We start from the raw sequence: 22,503 nt of genomic DNA, 5'->3' as shown, positions 1-22,503 counted from the left end.
TTCCAGAGATATCGAATTTCTATCATAAATTGTTAGTGAAGAGGATTTTTCCAGATTTTTTAATTTTTTCTTTCATTGTATCCCAGACACTACCTGTCTGCCAAAGTTCAAGTTTCTAGGGCTGCGAGAAGTACGTCTGATTTTTGATGATCGGTCAGTGTCGAAATAACGAAACTTTGAGTTCAAATATCTTATGAACTAGAACAGATAGAAACGTGAAATATGGAGATTTAGTTCCGTTTGCGAAGTACTCTAGATAAATAGAAGTTTCAGGTTTCTGGGTAACTCCAGCACAAAGTTATGGGGGGTGGGGGGTGAAAAGTACGCTGAGTTGCGGCGGAGGCACTGCCGTGCCCCCGGATTACCATATTCGATCATAGAAAGATAGCATTTTCGTAATATTCTCTCTCAGTAGTTTCAACTTTTTTTTTATTCTATTTGGACACTGAATTGAGAAATTCCTATTACCTTGAAATAAAAGTTTCACCACAAGTTAGAATCGATGAACGACAAATCTTCCATCGTCCTTTCACGCACCCGACCTAATCTCAGGCTTGCTAAACGCCACCGACCAGAGGCCGTGTCATTTAAGCAGCCGCGTCCCCGTCGCCCCCTTTGATTATTCGCCATAGGCGACAGAGGAGTCGCAAGGTTTCTCCGACCATCGAGAACAGTTCGGCTGGACCCCCGTGGAGGGGGTGTCCCTTGCCGCGCATGCGCCCAAAAGGGGTAACACTCCCCATCTTCCATTGGAGCATTATTCTGTAACGACATCCGTTGTGAGGTAGGTCGACACGAGGCACACAACGATCCTCTAGACACAATAATCTCTGGAGCAGTAAGTTCGTTCGGCTGTTCGCTCTGTGGTGTTCCCGTATCACGTTTCGCCTCGACAACGCCCCATCGAGATCACGGTCCCGCGAAGAAGGAGCCTGGCGACGTTCAAAGGCTTAAGGGACGGGCGTGATTGTTCTACGCCGCCGCTATCTTCCCCCAGCGTGCAGTCGCGTTAGAAAGACGTGGGTGTCCAGCCGGGTGGCTGGTAATTTGAGGAAGAGTGTAAACATCGAATCTGAGCCGACTGGGATTGATTCCGAGGAGATTCTGCCGCGGGGAAATCGACGCAGGTCTTTAATCTACTGAGGAATTCCGCCGGTCCACTTCTACTGGTAAGATACGCTTCTACATCCGTAGCGATCATCTCTCAATTAACATCTTCAGCTCTTCCAAGGGCTTATAACGTAGGTATTCGAATACGTTATTGGTGTACATAAATCGGTAGTACTCCTCGATCGTGGGTGAGGTTTAGTTATACGAGGGAAATTGATGGCAAGCTTGTTGGCTGCTTCTTAACACCCCAATCACTGACTTCTCTTTCATGATACTAAGCTGCACGAAGTCTCCGAAGACTAGGTTCCATTTGGCCCCAAAATACACCCACTACTTTCTCGCGCGACGTTCAGAAAACAGCCGCCAACTGCCTAAATCAATGGCGAGGGCCACTCTTCCCGGTATAATTATGGGAGAGATTATTAACCACGAAGTTTCCGCGATCGAAACGCCCGTCCACGTGCACGTCGTAACGTGACAGAAACCTTGTTATTGATTTTGCGTTCAGCATCCGTAGCGCGCGCACGAGTGTGCTTGTAGTGTTTGTACACAAGTAGAGGGCACGTGTGCGCGCGCCCGCGCGAGTACCGCCGTGTGCGTGCACACGCGTGCGTACGTGGGTGTCCACAGTGGGTATCTCGCTAATGAAATCCACGTACCCGGACGCACACAGCCGCGTGGATACGTACACGCGTGTGCGAACTATTCATTGGCACGTGCACCCCTCCAACCCCCCGGTTCGGGTCGAGAGTAATGAGGGAAGCGGGTTGAGCGCGGGAAGGAACGTTCCTCTGGAAGTAGGGGACTTTTAGTTCAACTGCGTATGTGTCAAGGGATTCGATTAAAAATAACCCCCGTTGGAACGATCGTGGAAGTGGCCGAAGGGTTGTTCGACCACTTCCACGATGTTCGGCTTGGCTGAAATGAAATCCCTGCGCTCGATCGTAGTTCAAGGGCTGTGTTTTTAGTTTGCGGTTCTCGTTCTCGTTTTTTTTTTTTTGTAGCGACGGAGTTACACGGGTATTGTAGCGAATACTAATAGGGGTAAGTATAGAGGCTGCGCTTCTTCTTGTCAAGTCCGTGACGGTTCAGTGGCGTTAGTGTCACTGGTCTCTTTGTTTCAGTGTGAGTAACAAGGAAATGATACTTTTTACAATTTTTATCACGTACACTGACGGAACTGATATGTGTGCGTAGACCTTTATGGTTTGATGTAGGGTGTACGGATATTTGGAAAGTTATGAAGCTAAATGAATGAAATGGAGAAGGATTTTCTTTCGCTTTTTTTTGTCTATTTTCTTCGCTGGAAGCTGCTCGAGTTTACATGAATGGGGATGTTGGAATTTGGGGTGTTTTTAGGGGGCATCTTTTTAGGACTATGATGTGAGAGGGCATTCCTGTAGATCAGAGGGACTGCATAGGTTGTCATTGGTGAGTTAGCCTTTGATGAATAGTGAGACTGCACGAGTGGATTAGAAACTGAATATTTTCTTGCGAAACATGAAAAACATTTACTATAATGTATATGTATTTTAAACTTACGAAGATATCAAATTCTTGACTTTTTAAAAGAATTTACCGTTGATACTGTAGTTCTCTTCTTTCCCCCCTTTTTTTAGATTTCTATTTAATACGAATGGAATAAAAATTGAAACTCTAATAAAGACAAACCTAAATACCTATTTATTATAAAATTTCAAAAATTTTCTCGACGTCTCGTGTCTCACTTTCAACTCTAATTCGAAAGCTGCCAATTTCCAACTTCAAATAAGAAAATTCCTAACACTAAATCGCATGGAGCCAACGAACTTCAATCTGTCCCGCGATTGTACACATTTCCCTGCAGTATTATCAGCTTTGTTGACCTTAATCGACGAATATCCGATGTTTGAACAGGTGCTTCATTCAAACCGGTGAAAATCTCGCTGGCATTCGATTGAAAAGCAGGATTTAACCGAGAATAAAGGTCACGGTGAAGCGCGTGACAGTGTCGTGGAAGCAGATTGAAAAGTTTATTGGAAAAGTAATTTATAAACGTTGCACGTTGAGTGCACGGTCGCGTGCCGCGTGTCATCAGCTTATCGGTAATCAAATTCAGTGGGTGCATACAACAGACAGCCTATGCAGCGCAACCACGATCAATGGCGTATTTTTAATCGATATTCCTATATTAAATACTGACGTTGACCGTGCAATGTCACTCTTTGCTTTAAAAGTCGTTCGATTTTGAAAAAAAAAAACACTTCCCCAAGTAGTAAATAATTATTCTGAGGAAAAATAATTCTTTTTCTGACGCGCGAGGAACGCATTGCACTGTATAACATTGTGCAAAAAAATGTGAACAGGTACTCTACAATTTAGAAGTCGTTTTGGATCTAACTGTAAGTGTATTTCTGATTTGCAAAGAAAATATTGCAATATATTTTAAGCGGGAGCTAGTAGATCTATATTTTATGGAAGATCGACCCACTATTTCTTTTAGTCCTTAAGAATTAATGAATGAGAATAAAGAACAAAGAGAATAGGCCCATACAGGCAAGCAATAAAAGATTTAAAATAAAGTAACATAGCGGAGTTGTTAATTATTCAAAACAATGTTTTTCGGTTCGAAACACTACAGTTGCGCCGTTGTGTTTGAAGACAAAGTACTGTCTCTAAAGGCTCGAACAGACACGTCGGATAATTTAGTCGAGTAGCGAATAATTTAGTAATTTACCACTGTTTTACTAAACTATTTGACTAAATTTTAGTGTTCACACACTGAAAAATATTAAATTACTCGTTACTCGACTAAATTACTCGACGTGTCTGAATCAGCCTTACTTCGAGCGCGCTAGCGAGATTCAGGCGTTCTATTTCAGCGCTGAAAAAGGAAAAATATAGGAAAAGTTAGTTGGGCTGCGTCATAAAATGCTCTGCACTCCTGTATGATTCAGGATTCTTAGGAAACAGCGCAGCGAAAGCTGCATCACGATGTCTCTTTACTTATTCACAACAGTAAACATCGATTCCGCTTTCAACAGTCAGAACACGGCCTACCATTATCCTCAATTTCCAAGAACCGGCGCAGTAACTCAACGTTTCAGTTTTGTTCACTCGCTAAAGGGTTGAAATCGATTTCGACGTATTCTGCACTGAAACTGGGGAAATGTCGTTGGTGCATTTCACGTTGATAAGGGAACGACGGATTAATGGCATAGAATCTAGAATTAGGGGTTGAAGTCAACGATACGGATTCATACAAGTAAATTTCTTGGGAAATCGTTAGATTTGAGGTTTCTGGTAATCGAAAAGTCTAATCTTGGTAGTTTCGTATGAAATGGAAAACAAAATGGATTTGGGGTGGTTTATTGTGTGACGCAGAAATTTCGAAAGATTCAACACCCATGCCACTTTGACACCTCGATTTTGTAGTCGACAATTTTCTCTCCCTTGAATGTAATATCCATTATTCTTTCGCAGTCTTTGAACGATTGCAAAGAAGGGGTATCTTCCAAGAGTACAGCATTAAGGGATGATCAGTCTAAATTAGTTCGTCGATATATCCGTTTTACATACATAGACCAATGTCTGAGTGTTTAAATACACGAATGTGAGAGTACAACTTTCCTAACACTCTTTGTCACAATAGATTCTTAGTGTCTGGCTATAACGGTTCTAGAGAGCTGATTCTACTTTCTCCAGGTTATGCCAAACTTTCAACGTACATACTTCACACGATGTAGACGTTTATACTAAATACTTCCCACTAGTATTAAAGTCTTTTTTTTATATAAAATGTGTGTTATTTAGCCATATTTGGAGTACATAACATTCTTATACATATAAACAGGTATAAACACAGCCGAATAAAGCACCTCGCTTCAATTGTAAACTTACAACGAGAATACCCCAGGTGTCCGCCTCCGATTGCTTTGATTTTTGAATATGTTTTAGAGGACTGAAGAATAAGATATACATGCTTTTTTATAGCAGCCCGTTTTCATATTTACGGGGTGAAACCACCCCTCAAAGTTATAAGACTTTCAGGTGTTCGCCTCCGATTGCTTTGGCCAAAAACCAAAGCAATCGTAGGCTGGCACCCCCTATTCTCATGAAACTTGAGGGGTGGCTTCACCCCCTAAATATGAAAACGGGCCGCTATAAAAAAAAACTCGTATATCGTATTTTTCGATACTCTGAAACGTATCCAAAAATCAAAGCAATCGGAGGCGGACACCTGGGATATTCTCCTTGTTAGTAATAGGACTAACAAGTAATAGTAATAACCTAATAGTAACAGACTAATAGTAATAACCACTAAAACTCTCAACCGCAACAGAAATGCTGATACCTAATTTTTTAAAAGAATTCCCAGATATAGTCCACTAAAGAAACACAGTTACGCAATGCAAGCAGAGAATTGCATCAGCTCGCCGTGCAGCATTGCAGGTCTATAAAAAATAAAGTATTCAAATGCGTGGCAGGAATGCTGTAGAACACTTTCCTCGAAGAGACACGCTTAAGTTTACAGTAGAACACCGGAGCAGCTATATTATACAACTGTCAGGTTGTTATTACATTCTCATTGCATCGCGTGTCTGCGGCCAACGAGGATCGTCCTGCCCGTGCAGGACAATTTTACGTAACCGTCGTCGAAATGTAATTATGAATCGATTACCTCGAATTAGGACGGCACGTCAAATGCTCAATGTCACGGAAGCCTCTGTTCAACGAATCGCTGCCGCCGGGTGTGACGTACGGTCGTTTCGTGGTTTCAGGGGATATGGCCGAGAAAATGTACTACTGGGGAGAGGAGAAGGACCAGGTCGACCCAGAGCAAACCTTCATAGAGTTCAAGGCCAAGTCGGTTCCGCCTGATAAGAAGAGAGAATCCACTCGCCCTGCTCCCAAGATGACGGTCTCCTCGCCACAGGGCAAAGTGACGGAAGTTGGGAACAGGGAGGAGGACACGGAACGCGGAGGCTGGGACAACAAGCTGGACTTTCTCTTCTCCTGCATCAGCGTGTCCGTGGGCCTGGGCAACGTCTGGCGCTTCCCATACTTGTGCTACAAAAATGGCGGTGGTACGTGCCCCTTCAGATTTCAAATATGCGACGGTGGAGAGATTTTAATATACTTCCCGGCTTTAGTAATTCTCGACTAGAATTTTTTGGGAGTTTATTTTCTATTTCAAAATTAATTGCTTTCAAGGATGCAGTTTGTAGCGGATTTGGTCAGATATTTATTTGCTAGTAGGGGGATTGGTTGGAGGAGAATTTAAAATTGCATTGGCATGCAAAATTCCGAGCGAATAGATTTCTAATCCCTAAAAGACCAAGATCATCTTTATTTCTCAGTTTATTTTGTGCCCTGCGAGCAAGGGTAACGCTTTCCAACTTTTCAATTTCAGCTTCCTCTGAGAGTATCGGAATGTATTTTCCGCGAGCTACGTAATTTGAATATTGAATTAAAATTTCTATTTGTATATCAGCAGCCAGTTTATCCTGCAGTGATCTCACAAATTCGTATGGTCGCGCAGAGTTTCAGTTTCAATAATTGAGGAGGATCATTCGACACGTTCCTCCTATCGAACGCCATTCAAATGTATTTATTCCATAATTATTCATGTTACGCAGCTTTCGCCGAGGCCAGCCTGCCATTTATAGAGTCGCGTGAAAATGGAGCGACGAACATTTAAATGCATCGGGAACAGCGCAGTGTCAATGTTAGCGTTCCTAATAACCGAGGGCAATTAATTTTTGACGGTGAATACAGCGACGTACGCCAATAGTCGTGCATTCGGATTGCGCTGTGCTCGATATCGGCTAATTGAAACAGCTTGCGCGATGAATATCTGATTGGCGTACGCCAGTTCCTGTATTTGAAAGCTCTTCAACGATCGTGACACGAAATGCTGCTTGGTTGCAGGCGCGTTCCTCATCACTTATGGCATCGCCATGGTGTTTTGTGGGATTCCGATTTTCTTCCAAGAAGTGGCTATTGGGCAGTACCTCGGTGCTGGAGGGATGACGCTTGTGGGACAATTGTGTCCTTTGTTGCAAGGTACTACACGCAGCCATTTTTCATTTTAAACCCTTATGGAATGTCAAGTCTCGTTCCACGAATCTTAAGTCTCATGTGTATGAAAGCTGGAGTGGAGAACTCGAGGACGATAATTAGTAAACGGTATTTTTGAGTAACTTCTATATTTTATTTTTGTATCAATATTTAGAAATTTTTTGCAAAGATATCAATGCGCTAATGCTTTCGTAACTTCAAGGGTACTTTATTTAACATTATAACAAGTAAAAAAAAATTGTATAACAGTAAAATTATAATAAATACAAAAGAAATAGAGCAGTATCTGAAATAGGTTTTTTTTCGAGATGCAAAACGACGCCGGTTGTAGCGTCTTTGGTAGTTATGTGAAACAGACCAATAACTTTTTTTTTCAATTTATGTGCCAATTGTAGGAATATGAACCACAAATGGTGTAAAAAAATGCATATTTTAAAAGTGGCGGAACTTGAAAGATTTCCGCCAAAAATTCGCGTTTTATTTGTTTAAAAACGGTAGTTAAAATTAATAATTTGGTTACACAATGTGGTTCATATTCTGAGGAATATTATAAACTAAAAGTGTGTAAAATTTGAAGTTGACTGTTCAAATAGTTTTTGAGTTATCCCCGGCGCCAATTTTAAAAACGTGCTTTCGAGAAACACGTGTTTAAAATGCGTTTTAAGACTTTTAAGTATGCTCGGCGTTCGGAGGCGCGCTGACTCCCCAGGCTATAGTATCGATACGAAGTTGAATTTCAGCCTATAACTTTGAGAATATATTTTTGAAACGTTTTAGAAGCAATTTATGGACAAATTTTTGTTTCTGTTTTTGGTTCGATTCATACGACCTTCTCCCTTTAAGATGTACCTAGTAAAGGGATTGTGTACATTTAAAGATTAGCTTCTACCGCAGAGACGAGCAAGTTTTATTTCATAATATTAAGTGGAGTAATTCTGTGATATTCATTGGGTCTTTATGTTTTCTAGGGGTTGGATATGCTACTATGACGATAGTGTTTTTCCTAGACATCTACTACTGTATTATCATTGCTTGGACACTGTTCTATCTTATAAGCACCTTTGCCAATCTACCTGGAGTACCTTGGAAGGGTTGTGGTCAGTAATATAATTGGAAATATTTAGAATTTAGAAGTCTATCAATTTTTTTAGTGATACAAATAGAATTATTTTCAAGGTAATTGAAATCCTCAGATTACCAATCAATGCTTTCGTGATTTTGCAGGCAACTGTTGGAACACTGACGATTGTTACGACGCTTCCCAAGATTTACTCCATGTTAACGGTTCGAAAAGTATAAATTCTACGAGAAATGCCACTTTCCATCACACCACGCCCGTCGAGGAATATTGGGAGTAAGTAACTGAACTTTTCTAAGTGTAAGCATTTCAGAAAGGAACCATATCAGGTGTTACGAACCGATTTGGACGAAACCCCGATAAGGGGCTGTTCCGATCCAGAGCCCATAAAAATAGGTGATATTTAGGAATTAATTAAAGGAAAACTACTATATACAATTTAATAGGACTATCTGCATTGAATTAAGGACGTCTTAAACTATAACAATATTTTTTTTGTTTTGCGATTAATCATTGCAGACGGCACTGGGGAGTCGTTAAAGTCGAGGCGTCAAAGAATTCGTCCAAATCGGTGGAACCTGGTGCACTTAAACCATTTGTCCGAAACAAAAAAAAACAATGCCAGATTATTAAAGGGCATGAAACTCGCTCGTGGACTGACCAGAACAATTTACAAAAAATTATATTTTTTGAGAAAATAATGACACTTGAAGTTTGATATCATTTTTCCTCCTATGTTTCGTCCTTTTAACGCCTGTAAAAATTACAAATTGTCATTTTTTTAATTTTCCTGGTCTATCTACGAGCCAGAAGTATATTCTTCAAATTAAAAAAAGTTTCAGACGAATCGGATAATAACTTTCTGAGATACAGGTTCCACCGATTTTGAGAACACCGTTTCAAGAAAAACGCGTTTAAAGTTTTACGCCAGTGCCGAGTGACCGGGTGTTACCCATGCATTTGTCTCTACTCAAATGCCTATAACTTCGGGAATTTTACGAATTTCAAAAAATCCTTTTAAACACGTATTCCTAAAAGGTTGAACATTCGAAAAAAAAAATCGATTTTCAGACCGGAACTTCCCCCTAAAACTCAGAGAATTGATAAATATTTCACTCCTGTTCAGCCGTACGTGTAGCTACCTAACAGTTTACGAGATATTTAACAATAAAAGTCGCGTTTGCCCATTGGCGTTAAGTGCTTGAAACCTCAGTGGTGTAACAAGTAGCGGAATATCCTTTGTAAATATATAAATTGGAATAAACTGTGAAAAATAAATATGTAAACACGACGGGACACGAATTAGAGCTGCGCGGTTAGGAAGCAGGGTGCTTTATTGCCGAGCCACCGTGCTTGAATTCAGGATGAAAAGTGGCCAACTGTCCACCCAGTCAGATGGAATTTTGTCTAATCTCGTGACGACGCCTTGGACATTCTAGACGGCGAGTTCTTGGGATCACCTCTGGTATCGACAGCATCGGTGAGATGCAATGGGAGCTGTTGGGTTGCCTGATTGTCGGCTGGCTGCTCGTTTACTTTATCATCCGGCGTGGTCTACATCAGAGCGGTAAGATCATCTGGTTTTCAGCCTTGTTCCCCTACGTGGTGCTTTTCATTCTTTTGGGAAGAGCGGTGACATTGGACGGCGCCCACGACGGTTTGCTTTACTACGTAACGCCTCGGTGGAAAGAGTTGCTATCGCCTGGCCCATGGATCGACGGCGCCACGCAAATCTTCTTCGCGTACAGTATCGGCACTGGGGCACTGCCTGCTTTGGGGTCGTACAATAAGTTCCATCACAATTGCTACAAGTAAGCAAGCGATCCTTTTATTCTTAGACTTTCATTGCGACGTCAGGGGCACGACGGTATTCGAACCTTTATAAAAACTTTGCGACATCCAATCAATTAGTTACAAGCTAAGCTTCTAAATTTTCTTCTCACATCGTCATGCAATTCTACTCATACAAACGTATTGTAATTTTATTGTACATGCCACTGTGCGTTTAACGTCCTAAGCAAATAGAGGTGTGATTAAAAGAAATGGCGTTGGAATTGGGATTCAAGAGGAATGAATGTGTTATTTAAAATGGGAATTGAATTTTGTCTTGTTTCGTTTCCATCAAAGAAAGTGAACCGTGAAATGTTACATGTTTGAGTTCTTTGAGAAGTTGTGTAAGATTAGCTGGCAGAGGAAGTATTTTCTCTCCTTGTCAAGACTTACAATTAGTACAACTTGCAGAATTTTTATTTTAATGCAAGTATCTCTGATTCAGGGAATTATTATAATATTTATAATTCCTTTCTTACACAGGAGTCAGACAAGTGCGACAGCTTTCCTCTTTACTTTTAGAAATGCTCGAAACACCCAAGTCCTTTTTCTCTTCAAATATAATTATTTCATTCTAAATATTTCACCGAGACAATACCCGCCGAAACCTTTGAAAATGTGAGCTTCGCATTGCAGAGACGCGCTAATCACTTGCATAGTGAACACGCTGACATGTCTCCTGGCTGGTTGCGTGACTTTCTCGATCCTGGGCCACATCGCGTTAGAGCAAGGCACACAGGTATCTGAAGTGGTGAAAAGTGGGCCAGGCCTCGTGTTTCTCACGTACCCCGAGGTGGTCTTGAAGCTTCCTGGTGCCTCGATGTGGGCAATCATCTTCTTCGTCATGCTGCTGGTAAGGAACACTTCACTCGAACGAAAAAGTGCACTTGCACCTTCTTCCGCGATCCACGTTTATTAAGGGGACTAGGCAGTCGAAAAATCGATTTTTTTATTACATTTTCCGAAAGTACTATCTTTTCTCAATAAAATGCCGCTTGGTTTATAGTAAAATTCGCAAAATTGTAGATTTGACAGCTAAAAACGTCAAGCGGCAACCTATAGCTTCGCCTTTGCCCAGAAACTTTAAATGCGTTTTTCTCGAATATTTTTTTCTCTTCATTTTTTTCTAATTGTGAGCGAATTGAGGTTCAAATCGACTTGGAAAAAAATACAGGATGTGTAGAACATGTGTCATTTTGGCGGGAACCTCTGATATGGTCCGTAAAAATTCGAGACTTTCATAAAAATAATTAAGAAGTCACCGGATTTTTTTTCGAGACTTTCATAAAAAAAATTAAGTAGTCACCGGATTTTTTTTCGAGACTTTCATAAAAAAAATTAAGTAGTCACCGGATTTTTTTTCGAGACTTTCATAAAGAAAAGTAAGTAGTCACCGGATTTTTTTTATGAAAGTCTCGAATTTTTACGGACCATATCAGAGGTTTGCGCCGAAATGACACATGTTCTACACATCCTGTAATTTTTTCCAAGTCGATTTGAACCTCAACTCGCTCGCAATCAGGAAAAAATGAAGAGAAAAAAATATTCGAGAAAAACGTATTTAAAGTTTCTGGGCAAAGGCGACGCTATAGGTTGCCGCTTGACGTTTTTAGCTGTCAAATCTACAATTTTGCGAATTTTACTATAAACCAAGCGGCATTTTATTGAGAAAAGATAGTACTTTCGGAAAGTGCAATAAATAAAAATCGATTTTTCGACTGCCTAGTCTCCTTAACGCGTATCGATCGGAGACTATGTACAGTGATCCACAGGTTTGTTCACATAAATGAAGAAGGCTAACTAATTGTGAAAGACACTGTCTTGTCTTCTGTGAACAAATTTGTAGGTGCTCAAACGTTGTCTAATTTGTTAAATCTTAGACAAATGGTATAAAAACATTATTCCACTTTGTCTATCATAGATACTTGGCATCGACAGCGAATTCTGCATTGTGGAATCCTTCATCACAGGTGTCGTTGACAACTGGCCTGAACTTCTTCGTCCACACAGGAAGAAGTTCACCATCGCAATTTGCTGTCTAATGTTAGCCCTCGGGCTTCCCATGGTGACCAATGTTAGTATCCAAAATACATGGAATAACAGTTGAACTCCAAGTTCCAAATCCACTTTGAGTTTCACTCAACTTGTTTCCGATTGTATTGCGAAAAGAGCGTGAGATTAAAAGAGCTTCTGGAAGTCTACTAAAGTATCAGTTCTATAACTTGTAGCAGAGAATGTTTACAGCTTTTAATATATCACACAGAAGCTTTGTATAACCTTCTCTTTTGCTACTGTGCTTAAAAGAATTTTCAATTCAGTAAAGGGAGTTGTTGCAGGTAGTTCGTAAAAGCTTGAATTTCTAATCCGTAATGGGTCCAGTAAGGCGGTCGCGTAGATAATTTATAATTCAATGAAATTCCACTTAATCTTATTCTGCGTTACTAACAATAAGATTGCGATGATTAAATTTGTACGTCCATGTTCCAGGGTGGGATCTACATATTCCAGTTAATGGATTTCTATTCAGCGAGTGGGATGTCGATTCTCTGGGTATGCTTCTTCCAAACGATCGCGATATCGTGGATCTTCGGGGCGAAGAAGTTCTGCGACTGCATCCACCAAATGATGGGCATACGATTGAACAAGTTCTGGTACATCTGCTGGGTGGTGTTCGCGCCAGTGATCATGGTCGTGAGTATATTAAGCTCGCATCAATAATTTAAAAGTGTACAAAGCTCATTTAAAAACTTCGAAGCTATGCGGAGAATAACGTGATCGGTCAACTCTGACAACATCGTTATTTCATCGTGACTGCCCTAGAACACGCGTAATTCGACTCATCTGTCTATGTCTCTTGATAGAAACCAGCAATTTCACTCGGAGTACGATCGAAGCTCTTCGCTGCACGTACTTAGTATTTTCACATGCAATATGCAAATAATGTTCGATACAATCTGCTTTCGGAAAAAGATCTGTTTGGCAGCTAAAACTGTTCCATTAAAGTTGGTCAGATAAATTCTTTATGAATTTCAAATTTAACGCTTTGAATGGCGCAGAGTTTACGAAATGCCCCTTCTAATCACTTTGGTTGGGAAAATTTTGTAAAAAGCAAACTTTCAGCTCGGTTTTTTTCCAAGTAAACATTCGAGGACTCTTAGATAATATTTTTGTTGCTCTCCAGAAAATATCCATTTGAAAATACGCCACCGCCAGTCAAAGCGTTCTCATCTACAATTTCGAGGGATTATGCTGAAGTGTTACTTCTTTTCGCAGTTCATATTCGTATTCCAATGCGTCCAGTATAAGCCTCTGAAGTATGGAAGCGATTACGAGTATCCGACGTGGGCAGAAATCGTGGGCGTTTGTCTGAGTTTGTCATCCATGCTCTGGATACCAGCCTATGCTCTCTACTATGTCATCGTGACTCCAGGATCCATTAAAGAGGTGAAATGCTTGCACAGTACAAACGGACTAAACGATTTTTACCATAGATACTATGATAGTGTTCCTCATTTGTCACTGAATATGAGAGTGGTGTGAGTCAATGTGTATCTCCTTTTGAGTAATGATGACACGGACTAAGTAGGTTTGTGGTAATTATAGATTTTAATTGCTTTCCTCTATTTTGAGATGCAGAAATGTATGTTTTCTTATTTCAATACCAACCACTGTAACGAAGAAGGCACCACGTTCTAATTAGAATCTGCAAAGCATTCCTTTATATTCCTCAGCAGCAATTAATACATAGGTTAATGAGAACGTCAGGCTTCATTCAGTGGCTTCATTAGAATATTTTAAAAATCGAAATTACACTCAATTTCGAACTCCTGAAATATCAAGTGGCAGAAGCTTGAAACTAGTCAGACCTGTAGCATTTCAATTCCTTCAATCGTGCATACCTCGCATTGTCTTCGACATTTAGAAATTTGAAACTGCGAATTGACCTCGAATTTCAACTGCACCCAAATTCTAAATTCAGGGATAGGGAAATAATTAATTTCCAATGTTTTTTCCCGCACCCTTTTATCATGCACTATTATTTTCACCAACGTCAAGCATTCTTAAGTAGGAAAGTATGGTTGGGTTGCTTTCAGAATATCCTGAAGGGGTTGAAGCCGAACATAAAGTCCCACCTAAAGCTACCAAAAGGCGAGAAGTCAGCGGTGATACCGATGTCAGAGAGTAGCGCTGGTCTGATCACCAAGAACAACAGTTTCCTCAGTCAAACATGATCGCTGTAAGCGACTTTTTTTTACCCTTTAACGAGGTTGTAATTACCGTAAGCGTAGTACTTTTAACGGGGCTGGAGATACGGGGCCGGTTCGTAGGGAAACGTGTACGTTATATCGACCAAAGACACTGTCGCGAGATACAGGCAGTGTTCATTGCTTCCTTTCGTTGACAAGAGACAGTGAACGAAACGGGAAGTACACGAACTGCGTGAAAGGAGCTGTGCTCATTGAGATCCTGGCCCCACTGTAACTGGAATAAATGCTTAAGGTAAATCATGCGTCTATCGGGTCGTCAAACGGAGAGTTTTCTTTTAATAATAAAAAAGGAAACAAGATTTGGGCTTAGTCAAATTTTTTACATTCCTCGACGATTTCCGAGTTGATTTCGTAGTTGTGGCAAACATTTCGATATGTTTCGTGGGGATTCTGGACCATTGGATACCTGATGGCTTTACAGGAAACAGTTCTTCCGCGGTAGATTTAAATTTAGAATACCCCAGTACAACCGACTAGTTTCATTTTCCCTCAAACGTTCCTGAAGAAGTGCCATTCTTTTCGCACAGAAGCACCACGAAGAAATATTTTTCATTTCACAATTGTGTACTTTCACACCTCTATTTGTACATAAGCGCAACGTGCGTCGAGGTGGAATCATAGAAACGTAGGCAATTCGACGAGTGAAATGTTAATAAAAAATAAAAAAATGATTTAGAGATGATCCACTGGTAACGAAATACAAATTGCAATAGAGACAGCGACCTCGCTCCTTCTGTGGTTAAACGGCAGATCGGTATGGCAAAATTCTTAATTGAAGAGGTGGGGAACGCGAGATTTAGGTACTATGATAGTGAATTATACAGCGCTAGTTTTCAGATAACTATTTACGGAATCGTGTCGAAGAGGTCTATTTTTATATCGCAATGCACGTTTAGTTGATAGTTCTGCCTGGATTCGAGCGAGGAAAAGGAGGTTCTTGCGATATGGATCGACGAACGATCGGGAAAAGCAATTTTCAAAGCACCAAGTGGTGATATGTCTAGGACGCTCTTTAGAATTGACGAATTTCAAGCACAGATCCGAGAAAATAGAATTTCCTCCTGAAATTAGCACGATTTGTATTATTATGCATTTTGCTCGGCGAAATTTAAAATAAATTCGATTTTCTTCAGCTACCGACAAAATTCATTGATTTTTGTGAACATGTAATACTTGACATTTAAGAAAGTAATGTTTGCTATTTTTATTATTCAAGTTTCACATCTTTTCATTCTTGCCTTTTAAGGCAAAGTTTGTGGTAAAGAATGATAGGATTGAGTTAACTATTCGTTGATTTTGATAATTAATAAGTTGGTGCGATTTATAATCGGTGTGTTAAGTCACGGATGAAGCCACGACCAGTTCGAATCTGCTAATCAAACCTGAAATCAATGCGAAATATAGGTACATTATTTTCCAGTGAATTTCTGTACGTGATTCGTTTGAGAGAATACTCATCGTTGCCTTTGGCCGCACAAAACTCATTCGCCGCGAACATCGAACCCTTCAACCTCAAATGCGAGACTTTTGTTTAAGGTGGTGAATGTAAGAACCTGTATCTATACTGCGCTTACTGTGAAACAGAGTTGGGGATTATTCGAATTGTTTCGAATAAATGTATATCTAAGACAACTATCCGAATTAATTCTACTTAGTCGAATAATAATTATTCGTTATTTGTATCAATTTATTCAAATAAATTATTCGAACATCTATTACAAAATTTCTCAAATAATTATCCGAATAGAAATTATTATTTCATTGAAACATTATTCGGACGAATTCGTATTCGATTTGAAATTTATTCGGATTAATTCTTATTCGACTAAAAAACTTATCCGTTTGTGGCGAGTGGAAGTTTACTCGTCATCCGAAAAGAAGTTTGCCCGTCTCTGGTGCAAAGCATAAAAGCGTAGCTTGGCCTTGCACGATTTAAGGGAACGATCAATTTACAAGATCGAGGTACTAATTTCACTTGTTTGATGACCTTCGAGCTCTGTGTTAGACGAATCTTGACCCGTCAGAGGTTTCTGCACTGGCGTCAGAGATCCAGCGACGATCTGTGAAGCCCGTTTCGGTGTAAGTTCGAGAGGAATACAGACGGACTTATAGATTCTAGTTTCACGGAGAGATTATAATGTATCGGGGTGGCCAAAAAGTTTTCTTGAATTTTTTAAGGGGACTTAATGGCGGGTTTTGTATTTAAAATCAAAGCGTTCGATAAAAACTAGATCTCGATGCATTCGAATTGTATGCACGCGTATGGAGCTGAGGGAAACGAAGCTTGCGCGTTACAATAGAAGCGCCACATTGAAAAGGAGAAGAAGACCTTTCGGCTAACCCAGTAATTCTATCGATACGGTATGTTATTAAGAATTACTCGATATTTAATTACCCAAGGTATCTGTGTTAGTGTTTCGTACAAATGTTCGGTGACCAATGAATACTGTTCGACGATGAAATGAATTGTTCGGTTACATAATGTATTTAATGGGAGGGAATAAACGGCGTTGGTACGTGCGAGATTGTTTACGGAGGAGGGAGCGTATCGGCTTTCGAAGATTCAATGTTTCGAGAGATCGAGCCTTGATTTATTTCGTTCGCGAACGAGAGCAATAAAATTGCAAGTTTAAAACGGGCCTAATACGTTCGAGCGTTTCACACTGTACAGTGGACTCTCTATTATCCAAATACTGTTCGAATGCTCTATTATTTCAACACTATATTATTCAAACCTTCTGTTTATTGGTCGAAACACTTGTGACTGGCACGAGTCACGCTGTAAAAGAAGAGATGGCACCTACTACTAATATTGTGTAATTAACGTACGATGGCTACCATTAGAAATGAGTTTGTTGAAAATTGTTTAAGTACCTGAGTTTATATTCGTTAAAAATAACTCTGCGCAATTTTACAAGCGAAATGATTGAAAATATTTATATTATCGAGAAAATAGTCTCCTTAGTCTACTCTCTTTTTAGTTTTATCGTTTAAATCTCCTATTTGGACACTTTGGATAATTCAGGTTCTATCGTAATTTAATTCTATATAGATTACAGGCGGCCGCTGTATTTACCGAGCTTTAACAGTTGTTGATGTTGTGCGATATTGAGAAGCGTCTGAAAGCTTTATACGACGTTCGTTTATATTTTATTCTCGTACTGTTACGGCGCAAGCTAAGGGCCGACGGTGGACACTGTCGACGATACGCGAAGAACACTGCGTCTTGCAACGAACCTGAAAATCACTTGATTCGAAAGTTTCAGAAGTCCAAGAAATGAAATACTTCAGGAGCACAATTGCAATTGAGCAATAACAAATTAATATTCTACGGCACGCGTAAGAACTCCTATCGCACTGTAATTTCCCACACACAATCAATCAACACGTACACCGAAACATGTAATTCACAAACAACACAAATTCGAAAAATCCCAACTCCACATTCATCGAAGTTAAACCCCCCTCATCTAACATTCTTTGCCAATCGAATCAGTACTCATACTGTACACATAAATACTGCAAAACAGTTCAAAGGGAACACAGCTTCCTTGCCACGTGTCGACGATTATATTTCCAACTAACGATTTAAAACGACCCGTGCTACGTGGCCAATGATATTTGGTCGTCGCGATAATTTAATTCAAAGGAAGAGGGTATTTCTCATATCACTGTTTAAATGGGAATGCAATAAAAAAAATAAAGATTATTCATAATATATTCTTCAGAATATAGACTACTATTTCTCTGTAACTAAATATCGCGGTTCACTTTTCTCGTTGCTTTTTAAAGTCCCATCAAAAATCCAAATCACCACGGCGCGGGTCGTGTTAATTCACACAATTGGTTCGGACAATGCGTGACACGTGCCCTCGTGTATTTATCGACAGGTGACAGCGCGTCACTTGCGGACCTGCCATTGACCGCGTATACTTGTGAAACGGCGGAGTTGCGCGCGTGTCGGTTGTTCCACGTGCCACTATGTGTCAGCATGCCCCCGCGTAACCGTGTAATCAGTGTCATATACGATAATCTTTTACGAACAGCGACACACGCGAACGCTTCGGGGCGCAATCGAGCCGCGGTGTTTATATCCACGCGTGAACAAGGCTAATTACTCCCGCGGATTAGTCGGCTAATCGGCCGTGGGACCGACGCGCGAGCTTTAGCGACCGCGGGGATTGAATGTGAAGGGAGGCAACGTGAGCGATCGAACTTTTACTACGGGCAAAGTTGGTCAACCGTGTGCGCTTCAATTGAACGACGAATCTATGGGTTGAATTAGTGATAGGTAAGGTTTATTAGGGTGCGCGAGATTTGTATTTGGAAATTGGAAGCCTCGAAGCCAGTAGTTGCGAGATTTGTGATGGAGGTTTAGTTTATGGATTTATTGATATTCGTGGCAGGAGGTGGTTACACTTTAGTGAGAATTTTGAGGGTTGTGATTTGAGGGTTTCGATGAATTTGTTTTTTAGGCCAGCCGCACTCCTTCACAGTTCGTCCCTTCAATCACAATGATTCCTAATCGAGGGATTCACTTGTACCGAGAGATTCTCTATTTAGTTAAGGCGAACGCAGTATTTCAACATTTGCATGTACCAAAGAATGGAATCTATCTCGAAGCAGTATTGTTTTGTAAGCGAATTAAATTATATCAATTATACCCACCCACGCGGCTATGTTTATTCGTCGACGTCCATTACCTACCCATTATTCCCCTTCGATAGACCTGTAAATTTGGTCAATTTTAAATTCTGCGGACGTCAGCCTTAATAAATAAATAATTTTTATTTATTACTTTTACGGAAACAATTTTTTTATGCCAGTTGTCAGTTTTAAAGGAACCGGTGTGTACTTAATTTTGTCGATAATATTTATTGCAACGCGAAAAACTTGAACGCTTGAAAGCAAGCTTCTAATTACTTCGCTTTAATTAATCTCCAACAGTTTATGGCTATTTATATATGCCCCCGTAATTGGCAATCAGTGCCATTTAATATTCGAATTGATTCTGCTTGAATGTAAATGTAACTTAATTTGTATTCGCGTTTGCTACTATTTATCACGCAGCCGGTGTCCGACAAATTTAGAACGTTGCTAAAAGTTGTCGTTTTTCGAAGCCACAAATATATTAAAAGGCATTAAAAATTGCTCTGCCGTCGGCGACAATTTTTCCCGGTTCACCGCAGTCACGTTGAGCCGACGGAAGCGCGCAATTCGTCGTCAATTTACTTCGCTCGTAAGTTTCGCGAAACTGGTAATCGAGTTTTATGCAGTTTTCATTCGGACGGCGTGGAAATAATGGGATTATTTGTTGCATCGGGGGCAATTTCACCTTGGGATTCTTGTGCGGGGGTTCCGAGTCGAGACAAACTTGTTCGAAGTTGCAACGATTAACTTCCCCTCTGCTGTAGCAATCGTGGAAACGATGGCGAGGATAGTAGAAATAAATAATTGCCATTAAATAACATTCTACGTACTTACCTACTATTCGGTGCCAAAGTGTCGCTACTTTCTATCGTTAGAATATTTTCAGGAAATTTCAACACCTCAATTCGTTCGAAATCACTTTGTTCGCTAATTACATTGGCAACAAATGAAATATCTGCTTGAGATATACTTTTAAAGTCGTCGCTAAATACCTGAGAGAAATGTAATTCACCCCACGCTTCTACGCTGCGACAGACTTCTACCAAAAGTTTGCCACGGTATTTATACCTAAAATCGATTTTTGAAGAAGTTTAGGTAGCCGAACTTTAACTCGCTGGAAAATATTTAGCATATATATAGACTCGCTTCATCAACCGCGACAAACAGGCGGAAGTAAAATGCATGTCGCCGAGGTGGTACGTCGAAACTTCTTTTATAATGCCCGGGCATTTACATTTTCTAATTTAACTTCTGCTTTGACAGCTGAGCAGTGTATTATTCGCAGAATATATAGGATAGAATGATAACACAAATTCTACTCCACGGTTGCCCAAATTATTCCCCTCATATTACACACTTATTTTCTATGATTCAATTCATCACTGTAAATAAGTTCAATTAATTCAAGCTTGAATAGAATTTTATATGTAGGATCGATACGTACTATGATATGCTTGGATCAATTTAAAGGGATGGGAATAAAATAGGAACCTCTGAGTTAAATTCAAAATAAATAAATGTTCAATTGGAGCACAACAGTAATATTCGGTAATTAACGGTAATCACAATAATTAACGGTAATTTCTTTAACGAAAAATTTCGTCAGCTGTCCTTCGCAATTTCACTGTTGGATATTACAAGAACCCAAGCTCCCACAAAAGCCAATTACATCAAACTGCACACTTGTATATATAATTGAATATTAGAACGACTCTGGGATTTGGATGCCCACTCTTACAATTTCGCTGCTGGATGTTAGAAGTGCTCAGGAGTCTGAATTACCAAGCATCAGGCCTTTATAATTGAATACCATAAGAACCCGAAGGACTTGTCTGCTAATAGCCACATTCTCACCATTTATTATTAGTTGAATTCCAAGGGCCTGGATGCCAACGTACACCACTGAACGTTAGAAAGGAATACGAAAGCCAAAGGTGGCGTGTCCCGCAAACTGAATACTAGAATGGAAAAAAATAAAGTTGCTGGCAACTTCCCACCATTATCGTCCCTACTGGGCTCCGGGGCCCACGGGACGGCAATTTTTACAATAACAACATCGCGTGCTACCGGCCTTACAGATCCGGGCAAGGATTAATGTCAACTTTCACGGCGCCACGATTTTTCGCGCCGGAGTTTCACACTCCAGAGACCAGCAACGTCAACTTTTCTGATGCATCGTCGATACCGGATACCAGGCGTACGAGGGACACCAGACGTCCCGTCAACATTCATGTCGTCGCTCCAGGGACTTGGGGTGTCAACTTTCACGATGCAAGCATCGATTCTCCTGCAACGCAGGCCCGAAGGACCTTGTCAACTTTTACGACGCTATCATCAGACAAGGCTGTCCCTTAGGTACGGGAATGGTTATTTCCGGTTGTTATTTAGATGTTCGTGCCGCTTGGACCACGCGCGATTAAACTTGACTTTGAACGGAATGAAGATTAATGGAAATGCAAACGAACCCTCTTGGCAATGGAAGACTCAACTGTCTTCAGTGAAACTGGAGTATTTAGCGTAATAGCGGGTGTAATTGGTACAACGCACTAGGGGGTGATTCTAGGTGAAAAGAAAAGAGTAGGAAATAAATTTATTCCAAAAACTCTGAACTAGAAATTGGCAGGCTGAAACAGCGGATATGGCGTATATGCAGATAAAATAAATCCTTGTGGTAAAATAAATCGGAATTGCGCAATAGTGTGCTTTCGAACGAGGCTTTATTTTCCAGAATATTCAGTTCGAAAACCTTGTTCTAGGAAAGGCTGTTTTACGGTTTCGATTTAATTTTCCACAGTAATTCTTTTCGTCCGCAGGTGTACCATACCTATTCGTATTTTCGTTCTACCAGTTGTGAATCAGACGTACCTACTTCAAGTTATTCGTGAAAACGAAACCTCAAATAAAAAAATGTGTCCTTATGCAATATTCAACTGATAATACATTTTCAAGCACAATCTCAACACCTCTCCTACTGCACCACCGTATTTATTTATTTAACGGGAAGTAGCCTTTAGTTACAACGAAGCACGTAGCTAAGTAGGTACGAGGCAGTCTATAATAATTAACCTACATAACGGAAGAGAAATATATATATGGAGTTGTTTCGCGGTATGGGAACAGGAAAAGTAGAACATAGACTAAGATATATGTATAAATAAAATAAGATATTATCAATACTCAATGCTATAATCACAACAGCTTTACCTCTTACATTCCTCCTAACTACATCCACCACCATAGACAAACAATTCCCCGCAACACTTCCTTCTCTTTTTCCACCTGATAATCTCGATTCCTAGAAAGTTTTGGGACACGTCAAGAGCTCTGCTGCGCCGTTGTTATTAAGTAATTAAACTCGATCCGAATTAATCTGTCGCGTAATCTCGGGCCAGGTGCACGACACGCCATTCCGCCACGATTCGTGTGGGATTCGATGCACACCGATACATTGGGCCAGCGAAAGCATCGGAACTGTCACGAAAGCGAGAGTGCACCCTCCCCGAAATT

General features: G+C 40.4%; 1 protein-coding gene across 1 annotated transcript; it reads left to right on the top strand.

Moving 5' to 3' along the window:
• The first annotated feature begins 519 nt into the window (after positions 1-519).
• On the top strand, positions 520-19,013 carry LOC143378702 (sodium- and chloride-dependent GABA transporter 1). Its single transcript, XM_076830622.1, has 11 exons — positions 520-1,169; positions 5,871-6,176; positions 7,021-7,155; positions 8,139-8,267; positions 8,395-8,524; positions 9,688-10,059; positions 10,715-10,931; positions 12,000-12,152; positions 12,566-12,769; positions 13,352-13,522; positions 14,173-19,013. The coding sequence occupies exons 2-11, from the start codon at positions 5,876-5,878 to the stop codon at positions 14,308-14,310; spliced, it is 1,950 nt and encodes a 649-aa protein (XP_076686737.1). The 5' UTR covers positions 520-1,169; positions 5,871-5,875; the 3' UTR covers positions 14,311-19,013.
• Positions 19,014-22,503: the final 3,490 nt, after the last annotated feature.

The sequence above is a fragment of the Andrena cerasifolii genome, chromosome 2 (assembly GCF_050908995.1).
Source record: "Andrena cerasifolii isolate SP2316 chromosome 2, iyAndCera1_principal, whole genome shotgun sequence".
In the NCBI taxonomy this organism is placed as follows: domain Eukaryota; kingdom Metazoa; phylum Arthropoda; class Insecta; order Hymenoptera; family Andrenidae; genus Andrena; species Andrena cerasifolii.
Note: the sequence above shows the minus strand (reverse complement) of the source record. Positions and strands in the feature narration are given on the sequence as shown.

Coding starts and splice junctions, on each gene's coding strand:
- LOC143378702 (XM_076830622.1), top strand. CDS start 5,876: ATGGCCGAGAAAATGTACTACTGGGGAGAGGAGAAGGACCAGGTCGAC. Junction 6,177..7,020: donor GTGCTACAAAAATGGCGGTG/GTACGTGCCCCT, acceptor GCTTGGTTGCAG/GCGCGTTCCTCATCACTTAT. Junction 10,060..10,714: donor TTCCATCACAATTGCTACAA/GTAAGCAAGCGA, acceptor TTCGCATTGCAG/AGACGCGCTAATCACTTGCA.